Source organism: Cyclopterus lumpus, chromosome 24 (genome assembly GCF_009769545.1).
Source record: "Cyclopterus lumpus isolate fCycLum1 chromosome 24, fCycLum1.pri, whole genome shotgun sequence".
In the NCBI taxonomy this organism is placed as follows: Eukaryota; Metazoa; Chordata; class Actinopteri; order Perciformes; family Cyclopteridae; genus Cyclopterus; species Cyclopterus lumpus.
The window spans coordinates 17,485,518-17,499,630 of record NC_046989.1 but is presented as its reverse complement, the minus strand read 5'-3'; the positions used below and the strand labels follow the sequence as shown (position 1 = coordinate 17,499,630).

The 14,113-nt window shown below is 46.0% G+C and overlaps 1 protein-coding gene across 3 annotated transcripts in view; it reads right to left on the bottom strand.

Moving 5' to 3' along the window:
- rev3l (REV3 like, DNA directed polymerase zeta catalytic subunit) overlaps positions 1-14,113 on the bottom strand; it is a 60,677-nt gene that overhangs the window by 26,012 nt on the left and 20,552 nt on the right. For 2 of the 3 annotated variants that reach the window (XM_034528418.1, XM_034528419.1), the window contains exons 2-8: positions 7,112-7,301; positions 6,851-6,925; positions 5,397-5,557; positions 3,718-3,859; positions 2,701-2,795; positions 1,238-1,342; positions 267-351 (exon numbers count right to left, since the gene is read on the bottom strand). In XM_034528418.1, coding sequence (XP_034384309.1) covers positions 267-351; positions 1,238-1,342; positions 2,701-2,795; positions 3,718-3,859; positions 5,397-5,557; positions 6,851-6,925; positions 7,112-7,301 — 853 coding nt within the window. Of the gene's footprint in view, positions 1-266; positions 352-626; positions 1,029-1,237; positions 1,343-2,700; positions 2,796-3,717; positions 3,860-5,396; positions 5,558-6,850; positions 6,926-7,111; positions 7,302-14,113 lie in introns of those variants that run through there. The other variant, XM_034528420.1, reaches the window with a different exon arrangement.

The following is a 14,113-nucleotide window of genomic DNA, read 5'->3' as shown; positions in this document are numbered from 1 at the left end:
ACGAGAGAGACTCGTGATGAATGCGGTCGGAGACTGTGGGCCGCTGATGTGACTGGGAGCATCTTGTGCTTATTTATAAATACATGGTTTCATAAGTTCCAGCTCCTTGCCAGCGACTCTGGCTTTCTTCAGTGAAAAGTGACAACCGTCCAACAGACACTTGAAAATAATTTGAAGTTGTTCCAAAACATTCAGGCGAGCCCATCGGTCCCACCCCCAACGTGTCGCCGGTGACAACAGAGCGGAAGAAAGGGCGAGGAACTCACACGTCAAACTCGTTCTCTTTCAGGATCTCCTTGAATCTCTTCATGAAGATCTTCTCGCTCTCCGTCGACGTGACGAACCCGCGATCTGGAAAACATCAGACAAACTGATTCAACAGTGCGCTTCCTTGTTCCTGTAAAACTGTGAGTTGTGAGATTCCCAGGGTTTTTGCTCTTAAGCATGCTGGTAGTGGTCTCTTTCAGTGGAGTTATAATCACTTAAACACAACAATAAAACTGGGCCTACATTCCATGACTGTACAACTAAATGTGTTATGCATTTCATTTCACATGTTTTCTGTAAAAAATGTATTCTTTGTGAGCCCTGGACATTAACATAGCCTCTCTCCGACCCCGGTTTACCTGGATCTAGGTGAAAGCGTCAGCAGCAGATGCTCTTGTTTGTGGTTAGAGGATAAAGTTGCTTGGAAGGTTCCTAACAGAGTGAAATGACCTGCAAGTATTTAGGTGGCAGCCAGGATGAGAGCTGGTCAAATTCTCTAAATGCTGAGAAACTGTGCTTCAATGCCTCCTTTCTTATCGCCTTTAGCAGAGGATACACTGGACCACCCTTTAGGAAAGGAAAGGAGATAGTGCCGTCCCACAGTTCAGTCGTCGGATTCTCCTGGCACTCCCTAATATCTCGCATCTTTCCTCGACATCATGACGTTCTCCACTGAGGTCAGGGAGAAGTGGTTCGAATGAGACATAGAAAGGAAACCCAGCTTACTGCGCTTTGAATATTTAATATTTAAAAAGGGCTTTTTCCTACCATTTTCTTTTTTATACCTACATGTTTCAAAACCTCCACTCTAAGCCTTAAGGTAATTACAATTTCTTAAAACTTTGTAAGTGTTGTTTTCATAGTTTTTGGGCGATCATTTGGAGTTACAATAGCACTGAGAAGAAAGAAGCAAAGTAAAAGAGTTTCCTGTTCCTGTGTTTAGAAGAGTTCCCACTGTGGGTCTGCTCACCTTGTGACTCGGGGGTTTCTATCTGGGAGACCTGGTTCTTCTCTCTCCTTCTCTGCTTCTCGTCCTCCCAGATGGCCTGCAGGCCCGGGTTCCTGCCGATCTGATCTGGAATCAGAGGAGAGTCAGAGCACAGTGGGTCAACTAACAATACCGTTAGGCTCCAAGGAGTTTTTGAACCGACAACAAAGACAAATGTTTATTTTAATGTCCAGCGGGCCTGATGAATCAAAGTGCCGCCAGACCGTACTGCAAAATTCAACCCATTCATACTGTAGGTACATTTTCAACAGTGCTGGGTTTAGTTCACAGCTATAGAGCAGATGGAAAAGTATGAGTCAGAACACAAGCACTGCCCGCCCCGGAGAGGCCTCTCCTTTCCTTTCTCCACTCAGACAGATGCTTGTTGTGGTTTACGATTCGGAGACCGGCCTGATTTAAATCACAAGGACTAACTGCGTACTTACAGCCTCCATGCAAGCTAAAGTAGGGAAACAAAAAGAAACCCTCAGCCGAACCGGAGGGCCTCACACTGACAAGGACACGTTTACTGTTCTTTAAGAAGCTGCACCAACAAACTCTGCACACATATGGCTTCCAATGTACCCGCTGGAGAAATGTTTGACTTTAATACCAACAAACTATGTGTCAGCAGTAAACTGCAGACTCGCAGCTGTGGTTGGCTTCAACTGAGGGGATAGAAAAAAAATGTAAAAAGGCAAAAATAAAAATCTAAACCAACAAAGAGCACAAAGACAAAGTCCCTAAATCCTGAGATTTAGGCACATTCTGCAGAAAGTTGCATAACCAAACGTGCAATAGTTGCATGTGTTTTGGGTATGCGTTGCTTTGTCAGCTAACGCCAGCCTGCTTTCTGGGTTTTGTTCAGTTTCCGGGAAATATCAGTCCATCCTGGATCCCCTCTCTGCTCCACTGTGACGGGGAGCAGACGGAAGGCGTTAGGTCGGCTCCACGGTGTTGATGCTTAGGGCTGCTAATGGATTTGATGTGCAGAGATTGTCAGAGGTGCTTAGGCACTGATGATTCAGCAGACGACCTTCCACCTTCATGCCCCCCCCCATCCAGTCTCATTCCTCTGACTGTCAGAGCGGCCTAGAGCAGTGGTTCTCAAATGGGGGTACGTTAGGCTCTCCAGGGGGTACGTGGGATTTTAAACAAATATATTTAAAATTAGCATCAATTCAAAAATCCTTTGAAAATTGTTATTTCATAAATAAAAATAAGAAGTGTAAGATAATAAAGTGAATTTTATATATTCTATATTAAATCAGACACTGATGGCACAGCGCTGTGTATTACATATTTGTTTTAACCACAGAGGCTGCGCACTGCTTAGGGGGTACATCGCTGAAAAAAAGGTTGAGAACCACTGGCCTAGAGGATACTGTGGCCAAGGCTGTTGGAGGGGGTGCAGCGGGTGGGGACGTTGCCCTGAGGGGTCTTACTTTCAATTTCCAGGCGGTTGAGGACGTCTACAGCCACAGCATCGACCTCCAGCTCACAGGTGCTCTGCCTCGCCACCTCATCAAGGACGAGGGAGCTGTGAGAAGACGGAAACCAGTGCTGTTAAAATACTTCAAGAGGTGCTGCAGGAAATCACGCTGTACTGCTGGTTAAGAATGAATGTAAAGAATAAAGAAAGTTAGACTTTTGTGGCTTTTTTTTTTGAGGGCGGAATTAAAGTGCAGTTATTGTTATTAATTTGTATAATTAACCTAACGAGACAGGAAGATTGGCGGGAACAGGGGGGGAAAAACGAACATTAATAACACACAGATCTCCGCAATGAGACACATCCTGGAGTCCCAAGCATGCGCAACAGATCGCTATGCTACCACTTGTATTGCAGTGGCGGTACGGACGGATCTGTGCATTCACATTAACGTCCTGTGGACTCTAGCAGACCCTTGCATTCCGTTTGCAGTCAAGAATGAAGCAAAGTTAATGAAAGCTGGTACTTATTAATCTCAAATTGTGCCTGACTTTAGCAGATCATAACATATCAGGTATGAAATTAATCTTCAGATGCTCCAATATTATGTATTGGAGCATGACAGTTTTTAAACCAGGACAAAGGCCAGAATTTGACCACTGTTGAGACTACAGTAGGTAGGGCTTGTTTTTAGCCGATTGCCTGAAATGCCTCCTGCTACTGAAGCCGTTGTTGATCACTTGTGGCCCCAAGCGGCTGGTTCATACGAGTGAGGAGTCGGCATTCGATGAAGGTATGAAAACAGTCAATAATGCTGATCAGTTCAGTAGCATCCAAGATAAGCCGGAGACAAACAGACGACAGACAGACAGACATGGTCAAACACATGCTCTTTCAGTAAGACCTCATCCGTTTGACAAAGACAGACGGGGCAACCTATGAGGAGAGAATTGTGGAACGAGGGCTATTCAGGAAATTCACTGGCAGTAAGAGCTAATGCAGCAGAGGGGCCTGTGCAGGCGGGACTCACCAGGGTATGGCGTTCTCCTCCCAGCGGACGAATGTGCCACCCAGAGTGCTGTTGCTGAGCTTGGAGGAGCAGGAGCTCTTATAGGGGCTGATGCTGGGACGACTGCTGGGAGTTGACCTGTCTGGGACCGCCGCTGCGTCGTCTGGAAAACACACACGGTAAAGGGCACGGGTAGAGTGAGCTCCAAAAGATGTCCTGTCCGTGTGGCAAGGCGGCAGGTGGGAAGCAAAAATAACTCAATCCGTGCTTGGTTTTCACATGGGGAGCTATCAAACAATGATATAGCAATCTATGTAGCAAATGTTTATTAAGTGTAATGTTTATGTGGGGGAGAAAAAAAGTGGTCGCCATGTTGAGAGCCGTAGAGGCAACAGAAATACTTTCACTTTCATATTTTGGAAATAAGTTAGTCTGGAACATTCGTTAAAAAAATTTAATAATAAATAAATGCAACAATCTGCAAGTCAGAGTAAAAAAATGCCCCTCGTTGACTGTGTGCCCAACCCGACAGCAAGTAAAGGAGGTCAAAGTTGAACCAGGGAATTGGATTTTAACGTGTGATTAGAGTTTACAAAGGACAGCCTGGCTAACAATTTGTGTTTATAATAATAGTTGAATATTTTTTGGGCTAACCTGGGGTTTTGGACTTATTATCAATGACACCACAATTTGCTAGAGTATAGGTTGGTACAACGAGAAGCCCTTGATACCATCGTTTTGTCCCGTGGGTCATTACAAGAATGCATTCTACTTTTAGTTTTGAAGCAGAGTGTTCAAGCTGTGCAAGGGACTTCAAAACACACTAAAGGCCTCTGTTCATCTCTATTCAGCACTTTTTTACCAGTCCAGACCCTTTTATCATTCTTCCACTTTATCCCAGATTAACTTGCTTTCAAGTCTGAGCTCGGGGGGAGGGCAAAATGTAAACAGGTGTACCTATTATTGGGGTGTTTTAGTTTCTTTGTTGCATTGATTCCATTGATTGCATCAGCGTAGAGGTGGATCAAACATGGGAACTTGGCTTTAGTCGGAGGGGAGTCAAGCATGAGGATTTTTAAAAAGAATGAAAACAGAACTTTATTAAAGTCAAGTGTGGAATTTCGTCCCCTGAATCATTAATGCCATCACACATGACCGGGGGGGGGTTACTGTTCTGAGTTCAGGACTAAGCTGTGATCAAACAGAGTCAGGGGGTTTAGTCTCCATGAGGAAGAAGTGAAGACGGCCTGTGAGAGTCGGGTTCATCCGAGATCTGAGGTGGAAACCCCCCCCCCCAAGCCAGAAACTCCCACTGTGAGAGGCCCGGTGACTGTTGGCTTTACTGGCCGGAGAGCAGACACCCTGTGTCCTCACTTTCAAAGAGGCAGGACATGCTTGGAGCAAAACATTTTTTGCTGGGTCTAGGACGAGCTAAATGACGGACAGGGAATGCGACGGGATCACGGATGCACCGTCACGGCTCCCCGGTGCCGCTGCTTTGCACCGTCGATGTTTCTTGAAATGAGAACTTTTGCTGAACAGCAGCAACTCTGGCCATGAATGGAAAGGTGTGAGCTATCGTTAAAGTACATGAATATCGACCGGAATATGAAAATATAATATTTCCTTCTTCTGTGGCAGTGTGTGATATATACTTATTTTGTTTTGTTGCTAGTGTGTTTGCGCCTTTTGTCCCTTACCTTTGCTCCGGCCCCTGCGGAACTTGACAGCCCCCAAGTTAAGCAGGTTCATGCCGTACAGGTTGTAGTCTATGAAGAGCTGCAGCAGGTAGGGGATGTGGCCTTCGTGAGGCTGGTAGGTCTTGTTCATCACTGCTCCGCTCTGTAACAGCTCACACACCCTGCAGCACACAAGATATTCCATCATGAAACACATCCGTCACCTCGCACATGCTTACTCATTAAAGACAATTACACAAATCAAGTGGTCATTTTTCTGCGGCCGGTACAACAACAACTTGGAGACAGTTAATCATTCTAGATTCGAACGTTGTGGTCAGCGGCTTTCCCCGCGTTTCTGCGATGTGACACTACCAGGACTCTAACGGGAATGCGTTGTCATCTGGCAAGACGCTGCATTGGCCATTTTTTTCTTTTGGCATTTTTGAGCGGTTTATATTTTAGTATCCGTAGTTTGTAAAGAGGCCCTTTAGAATCTGAGAGCCTTCAGACATTATACAACTGCCTTTACGGGCTCGGACGTCATCTAATTGTCTTTGACATTTAGAATCCGCAGAGCGCTTCTAAATATATAAAAAGGTAGGCCTTTCATTAAAATTCATGTTGAACCTCCACACAGAAAAAAAAGAACCCTCCTCAACCACAGAACCGTGTGCAGTTACAGTGGTAGTTTGATAGACGGAGAGCAGCTTGCTGTGTGGCTGTTTAAGCTCCGTCTCCTGGAGTCATGGCCCCCTTTAAAAAGGTCAGACTGGCTGATCAGAGACGAGAGGCTGAGGAGGAGACGCGGGGACGCCAGACCTGCCATTCCAAGTCTCTCTTTTCAACCCCCTCTGCTTCCTTCTCGCCTCCCTAAATCCCTCATTACCTTGGTCCCTTGTTCTTTCTCTATCCCAGTCTTCCTCTTCCCTTTCTCCAATCTCATTGTGGTATACATCGTCCTCTCCTCAAGCCTCTCTTTCTTTCACTGTCAGTCCCTCCCTATGTGTCACTCGGCTCTCTGCCAGGCAACCCATTCAGCTGTACAACTCCACTCACTTTGTCGCCACTAACATCGATCATTCTGGCAAATAGTTCACCGGCGTCCCTGTGTGCTTCCATGCACATTTAGAGAGCGCGCGCACACACACACACACACACACACACACACACACACACACACACACACACACACACACACACACACACACACACACACACACACACACACACACACACACACACACACACACACACACACACACACACACACACACACACACACACACACACACACACACACACACACACACACACACACACACACACACACACACACACACACGGCAATTGATTTCCGTTTAGTAAAGTGGCGGAGACGTGGGCACACGCCACATGTGGCGTTCAGGCGACATCGAACAAGCTCAGGGTGATCTCCACTCACGTTTGAGCGCATCGATCTGGCATAACCTTACCTTTTGACCATCTGAGGATTGTACAGATAGATCTTCATAAAGAGCTTCTCCTTCGCGTGGTAGCCATAGAAAGGCCTGAAAGACAAGAGAGGGCCCACATTAACATGGAAACCTGGATAATTCATTGTTATAAGGAAGGATGTCCCCCTTTTGTTATTTTATGAATTTGAATAAAAAGCGTTCTGCAGTCCCTTCTCACACTGCTCTTGTTTCCATCCGCTCGGTCGTGTTGGTAAGACAAGAAAATCCAGAGTAACTTACATGCCAGAGACCAGCACCACCTTGAACACGTGCTGGGTGCTGGAGGCGGGGTTTCCCATGGCAACGTTGAGGGCCCTGTCGATGCTGAAGGCCACCTGCCGCAGGTAGTGCTCCGGCTGTTGGCCGTGGCCATCGTACGGTACGTAGATGTAGGGGAACACGCCGTGGAGGTGGAGACACGTTTTCTGTCCTGCAACACAACAACAATCCATTAACATCAGTGCCTCCACAGAGTCCCCCACCTTACAATGGTGCCACGCTACAATAAGGCGGCCTTTCCGTCTCCATCAAGTTTTTTTGGGCACCCGGTAGCCAACCTGGTGTGACTTCACGGGGCCCAAAAAAAAAATTTTTTGGGAACAAAAAGGGATGGATTGTATTCTATACTGGCATTGGGTTATCTCGGTGGATACCTTAAAAAGGAATCAAGTACCGATCAAGGCCCTATTCACAGTGTTAAAGGGCAAAATTAATCAACTCACTGTACTCTTATTCCCAGCATGCTCACACTCACACACACACACACACACACACACACACACACACACACACACACACACAAATAGGACTTGAACAGAAACTAGCACATCTACTGACAGGGTGAAAGTGAGATGGATGAAGTGTGCAGAGGGTTCAGTAAACCATTTTCTCTCATCCCCCTCCCCCTTCCCTCTGCTCCTGTACACTTTCTGACCAATCGCTGCAAGGCACCAGCAACAGAGATGGATGAGAGCGACGACAAGCCTGTAACGCCATAAAGCTGCCCATTAGCTAAATAACTACATAGAAACGGCGAGAAGGAGAGCGGCGCTGGGGGATCGTGGGGGGATGGAGCCGATTTAGGTCTTGAGCGGTGTGAAGTGAGGTCAGTCGGCGCTGAGGAAGAGCGAGAGAGATGCAATATTTACAACAGGGGGTGGCGTGACGTCATCACTCCCCACGGCACGCACACTGCTGAGTGTCATATGAGGTGAGGCAGCTCTGCAGGCGGCGCGCTCTCATTCATTATCGGCCCAGGCCGGCGGAGGAGGAGGGGGGAGAGGAGGAGGAGGCGGTTTAATCGGGTTACATAAGGGATAATAACGGGGGTGTAAAAATGAAGACAATAAAAAGGGCTGAGGCTTGCTGAGCTCCTGACTCCTGAGTGCTGGACAGGAGGAGGCAGTGTCGAGCTGGAGGATCGACTCTTGCCCCAGACACGTCTGCCCCGGAGACATGCCCGCCTGTCCAACCCCTCATCACCGGTAGCAGGGCTTCAGGGTAAGAGAGAGAGATAGTGCTTTGGCACTGTTCCTCCAAAACACACACAACTCCATGTTATGGCATGACGGACGATGCTGCAGTCCCCATGGAACGATTGTCGAGATTGCTTGACCTAAAGTGGCAAACAATTCCCCGGTATTCCCTCAGCACGTCGACACGTTCGTCTGACCCTTCAGACTGAATGTGAGGGCGATGAGAGAGAGGAGAACGTGATGCTGAGACAACGACGAACAGATTATGACAATCATTTTGAGATAAAGCGTGAAATGAAAGACTAAGGCCGCACTGTGAACAATCGAGCACACATGTTCTGATATGATGATATTTTTACCCTAGTCTGGTCTTTAAGAGCAAAATGAGCCATCATGCTTCGTTTTGTTTTTTTAACTTCACACCAGGTGTTTTCTTCATCCCAGGAAGCCTGAAGCAAGGAAGGTTTGACAGTCAAGGTTGTTTGACTTTATATATGTTGATGTTTATTTAATGAATATGTGTAATGTATATACACTGTATGGATTATTTGGACAAAAATGTTATATGGGCTGATATTACAAAGTCTGTCGTGATAAAAATTTGAATTCACCTATTTTATCACCAGGCTCTGTCAGACGGAGGTTTGTGAGGACAGAAATGGTGACACAGATATGCCACGGGAATGTCAAAATGAAGGCATATCTTAAAGACGATGATATGTATCGATGTGCTCACTTTGCATTAAAGATATTGGATCGTGGATCACCGAGTCCATATATCAATCCAGATTGACGTGACGTTACGCTTCTAGTAATGAGCATTCAGAAATTAGAATTATGAAGGTGCACCTCCATTTTAAATACCTGTAATTCATCTGAAATTATAAATGCAACCATTCACGTAACATAATTCTTAATTCAAACAGTCTTGGTTGTTCAGAAAGCCTTCATAACTACACAGTGAGTTGAAAAAAGGAGAAAAAAAACACCGGATTATGGTATTGCAGCCAGTGACACGCAGCGGAGCGGTGGGATCAGTGGGTCTCTGTCAAGTCTGGAGTGTTTGTGTGTGTCTCTCTCTCTCAACATGAACAATGCCGCGGTGTGTGTAGTGCCGGCCTCATAAAAGGCTGGCAGCCACGGCGGCGGCGGGGAGCGTCGAGGATGGGCACGAGTCTGTCTGTCCTCAGTCTGCCATGTCAACATGGAGTCTCTCTGGCACACACACACACACACACACACACAAGCACACAAGCACACAAGCACACACTTCGGCTGCAGTTGCTAAGCAACGGCAAAGCAAAAGCCCCCTGATGGATAGCGGGGGGAGATAAACAAGTGATTCTTTCCACCCAGCCGGTCATGCAACAGAGAGAAAGTCAAAAAAAGAGAAGAATTGTAACAAGAGAGAGAGAGAGAGAGAGAGAAAGTGCGAGTGTGTGTGTCTCAATGAAAAAGAGAACAGGGTGTGTGGTGGGGGACATTTAATTCTACGATATTTGGGTGTAATGTTGTGGTAAAAGTACAAGTTTTCCCATAAGAATGGGATCAATTAAGTCTGATTATTGAATTGTTTTATCCCCGTTCAAGCCAAAACAGAATTTTAATTTTGGAAGACTACTATCCCAAAAGAAAATTGAAAGAAAATCTCACTCTGAAGAATCCCAAAAAGTCTTACAAGGCTTAAATTACAATATTATTTTCATAAAGAAAATAATGTTATTTTATGGTGATTCATCAATTGTTTAGTTGTAAGAGCAAATCGTCACATGTGAGAAGATGGAAGTGTGTTTTGGGCTCCTACACGCCCTGATTGCTTTCCTCAATATTCCCCTGCCACATGTGCAGTTTCCTGTCTAGCTCACTACTGGAGGATTTGTGAATGAGGATCTCTCCCCTCCCCCCCTCCTCCTCTCCCCCATTGTCATCTGTGGGACAGCTCCATGACTCGGCAGCGGCCCCACAACACTACTGGGTCAGTAAGGCCGTGAACGCTGGCAGCTTATTCAGAAAACCAGCCAGTGTGTGTCGGTCTGTCGGGCAGAATGTCAGCCACAACGCCGTTAACCTGTTGTTAGCCATGACGGAACTAAGAAAGAGCTCGTCGATAATACATCCATGCTGCGTGTATGTTTCTATATGTTTGTTAATTAGATTTATTAGGGGCAGAAACGAGAGGACGACCCCGCATTTCGTTTATCCTCCCAGTTGTTGGCTCGAAATCAGCCAGCAAGCACGAAGCTCAGCACCAGGGGTTTGACCCCCTGCCAAATCGGCTAACCTCCTGTTGCTGCCGTTGCTAGTGGGGTGGGCTAAATTAGAGCTGATGAGTCAGCCGACTCGGGGTTTCCTGGCCGTGAGGGGGGGACGAGACCGCAAACACACCAGTCAGTGTCGCCGACATCGCCGCTGGTTCGGAGAACAAATGGCAGCTGAACGAAGATCTGAGTCAACAAATGTACGCCTTGTGGGCGCACTTGCCTCCGTGTTGGTGGCCATATTTCCACGGCCACGGACACACCCACACTGGTGATTTACTCATTAGCTAATTATCTCGGCTGATTAGCCCTCATCTCAGGACTGAAAATTACAGCTTTATTATCCGTATTAGGACGTGGAGTTCAGTGACTTTACGTGATCGCCGCCATTGCTCCACTTTACCTTCAACTTGAGCAGAGGTCTAATCGGACGGATTTAGTGACCCACGTGGGTTTGCAGGGCCCTTAAAAAAAAAAAAAAAAACACACAACACACTAATCTGAAGAAGCAGGGTTCCCTCGGGGTGAGGACCAGAGAGTCTGCGGCGGCTAATCGGTCGTCGGCCATGCTGGTAGCTTTTTCCTTGGCAGTCGAGTCGGTTTACTCTGTCAGCCGCTCTGCCTGGTAACCAGCCAGGGTTTAAAATCGTCAACACAGTTTGGGAGCCCTACTTGCTATGGAAGGGAGGGGAATTGACATTTCCTGGCAAATGTAAAACAAATCCGTCGGAGGTGGCTTCCTGCGAAGGAGCTGGGGAAAGAAATATACAAATGAGTTGTTGAAGCAGTAAATCCTCATTCCTGATACCAGCTGTACTTCTCTGAGCTCAACGTACATGACTGACCACTGGAAAACTGAGGCACAACCTTTATTGGTCCAAGTCAGGTTTGCAGAGTACAAATGCTCTTTTCCGTAAAAAACTCACCTCACACTCTCTCACACACACACACACACACACACACACACACACACACACACACACACACACACACACACACACACACACACACACACACACACACACACACACACACACACACACACACACACACACACACACACACACACACACACACACACACACACACACACACACACACACACACACACACACACACACACACACACACACACACACACACACACACACACACACACACACACACACACACACACACACACACCAGGAAGTTGCCAGAAGAAAAAAAAGAAAAAAGTCTTAACTGACGACTATAAGCTGTTGCATTTGGGGACACCAATTATCCTCACACTGTCTTGAACTGTAGCGAAATGAGCAAAATACATTACTCAGTGTGTGCTTTACTGTACATTTGAGTCGAGTGCATCAAGTTCATTTCTTTCTCTTCTCCCTCCTTTTCTCTCAGTGGTTCGGGGAGCAGTCAGACTCCCTCTGTAATCAGATAGACAGCTGCCACGGGGAAGAGTGGATGAGGATAAAAAACAGTGTTGGTATTAATTAAGAAAAAGGCCCAGAGAGAGCTGCGTGAAATCTAGGAGTGAGCACTCCCATCGGCTGGAGAGGGAAAGTCAGGAATATGTTCTACCAACGCACGAAATCCGTGGAAAGTGTATTTGCCCGTAAATAAATGCTACAACTCCTCGACACCCAAGTCTTGCTCACCAAATACCTGCTGATTGAAGTGGAAGGGGGTTGGCCCTGAAGTTAGCAACAACACGGGACGATTTTAATGTCAATCTTAGAACTGTAATTATTATTAAGTACTCATATTGGTATTTGGTATCGGCAAGTACTCAAATTGAAGTAAGTATTTGGTCTGAAAAAGGGGGGTATCCCTAGTTTCGGTCCAAATCCATTAAGATTTGTTGAATCGTCATATTTCTTTGCTTTTTGCAGCTAGAATGACTTATTTCCAAGAAAATGTATGAACACATCTTTGGTAAACATAAGATTTAAAGTGGTGATTCTGGCAATGAAATCAGCAAAATGATTAGTTGAATGCATTAAATCAACAAATAATTTATTTGTTCAAGGACACAAATTGACACCGTTATATTGCCTGAAAACATTACGTTTGTGTCAAAGAAAAACATTCACAAACAAGTGGGCCAGTCAGGAGAAGGTGACGTCAGATCTACGGGATGAGGGCACACGGGCGAGCAAACGTAAACCGTAGAGGTGATAGCATTGAGATCCAGCAATCTGACGTGCACACAGAGAGCACACACACACTGGAAGATTCAGTATGTATCTCACTGAGCAGTCTGGCAGAGCGCCATGAGACAGAGTGAGGGGTCTGGAGGAGGAGGAGGAGGAGGAGGAGGCAGAGGGATGCTGACAGGCATGGCAAAGCAACTTTGTGGTACAAAGTATCTCCATGTTTCAGGAAGGAACATTTAAGAGAGGAAGAGATTTCATAGAGATTTGTTGCGATATATTTTTATTGAGGAACAACAATATGTTCGGGCTGCCCTGATTTTTTCAAATCAATTAATCTCATCCATTATTGCTGGTAAAATACTGTACTTCCAGACTTTATAAAAGGATCCCGGGATTATTTTTAAAAAGTATCACGTCGATTGCTTGACAAATCGGTCAACAATACACTTCCATATTAAGATTATGCGTTTAGGTTTTTAAGCAACCAACAAACATGTGACAAACGTTTTGCTTGTCTGCACTCATGCCCAAGAGAAATCCTTAAATGGTTGCACTGATCAGGGATCAGTTAAGCACTACAGCAGTATATTGTGTTAAAGTTCTCTCTCTCTCTCTCTCTCTCTCTGAGACAGATGGTCGATTTCAGTGTCACTTTAGCTACCTCTAATCTCGGGGGGGGGGGGGGGGGGGGGGGGTTGTTCGCTCGCTGATGTAATCGCACACAAAGATTACATCTGCGTCTTGAGGAGACTGGTGCATCAACACCTTTTAAACGGCAAGCTTAAATGTGCCTCAAACCAACACATGTCACGCGCTACCCGATCCGTACTGTGCATTTGCAAACTGGTAGTACAACACACCTGTGGTTGAACAACGCCGTGCACAATATTCATTCCCTGATAATGATACAATGTCAATCACTCATTAGGGTTGAAATAGGCAGCAGGGGAGCTAGTTAACGTTAGCAGCCGGTGGGCAGCACAGCCCCCCTGGTCATGTGACTGTGACAATGGCTAACTTTAACGGAGGTGGCATCGAGTTACGTTCAAGCTTCATTCAGTGAAAAGTAATCTTGTATAATTATTATTTAATGCACTGGTATTGGATCGGTAAGCAAGTTTGGGTATTAGAATAGGTAAAAAGGACATGATATGAGCTTCTTTTCCAAAATATATGGACGTGCAGACCATTCATGCCAGTTCTCAATATTCTTTAAGAGAAGGTCCCGTGCCAGATTTGAGCCCACATGATTATAAAGCCAATATGATGGGAGAGAGTGAGACGGTTATGAGGTGCAATAGAGAGAAGAGAAAGAGAGAGAAGAGGAACTTCGCTATGAAATTGGAAGCGCTTGTGTGTTTTACCCAG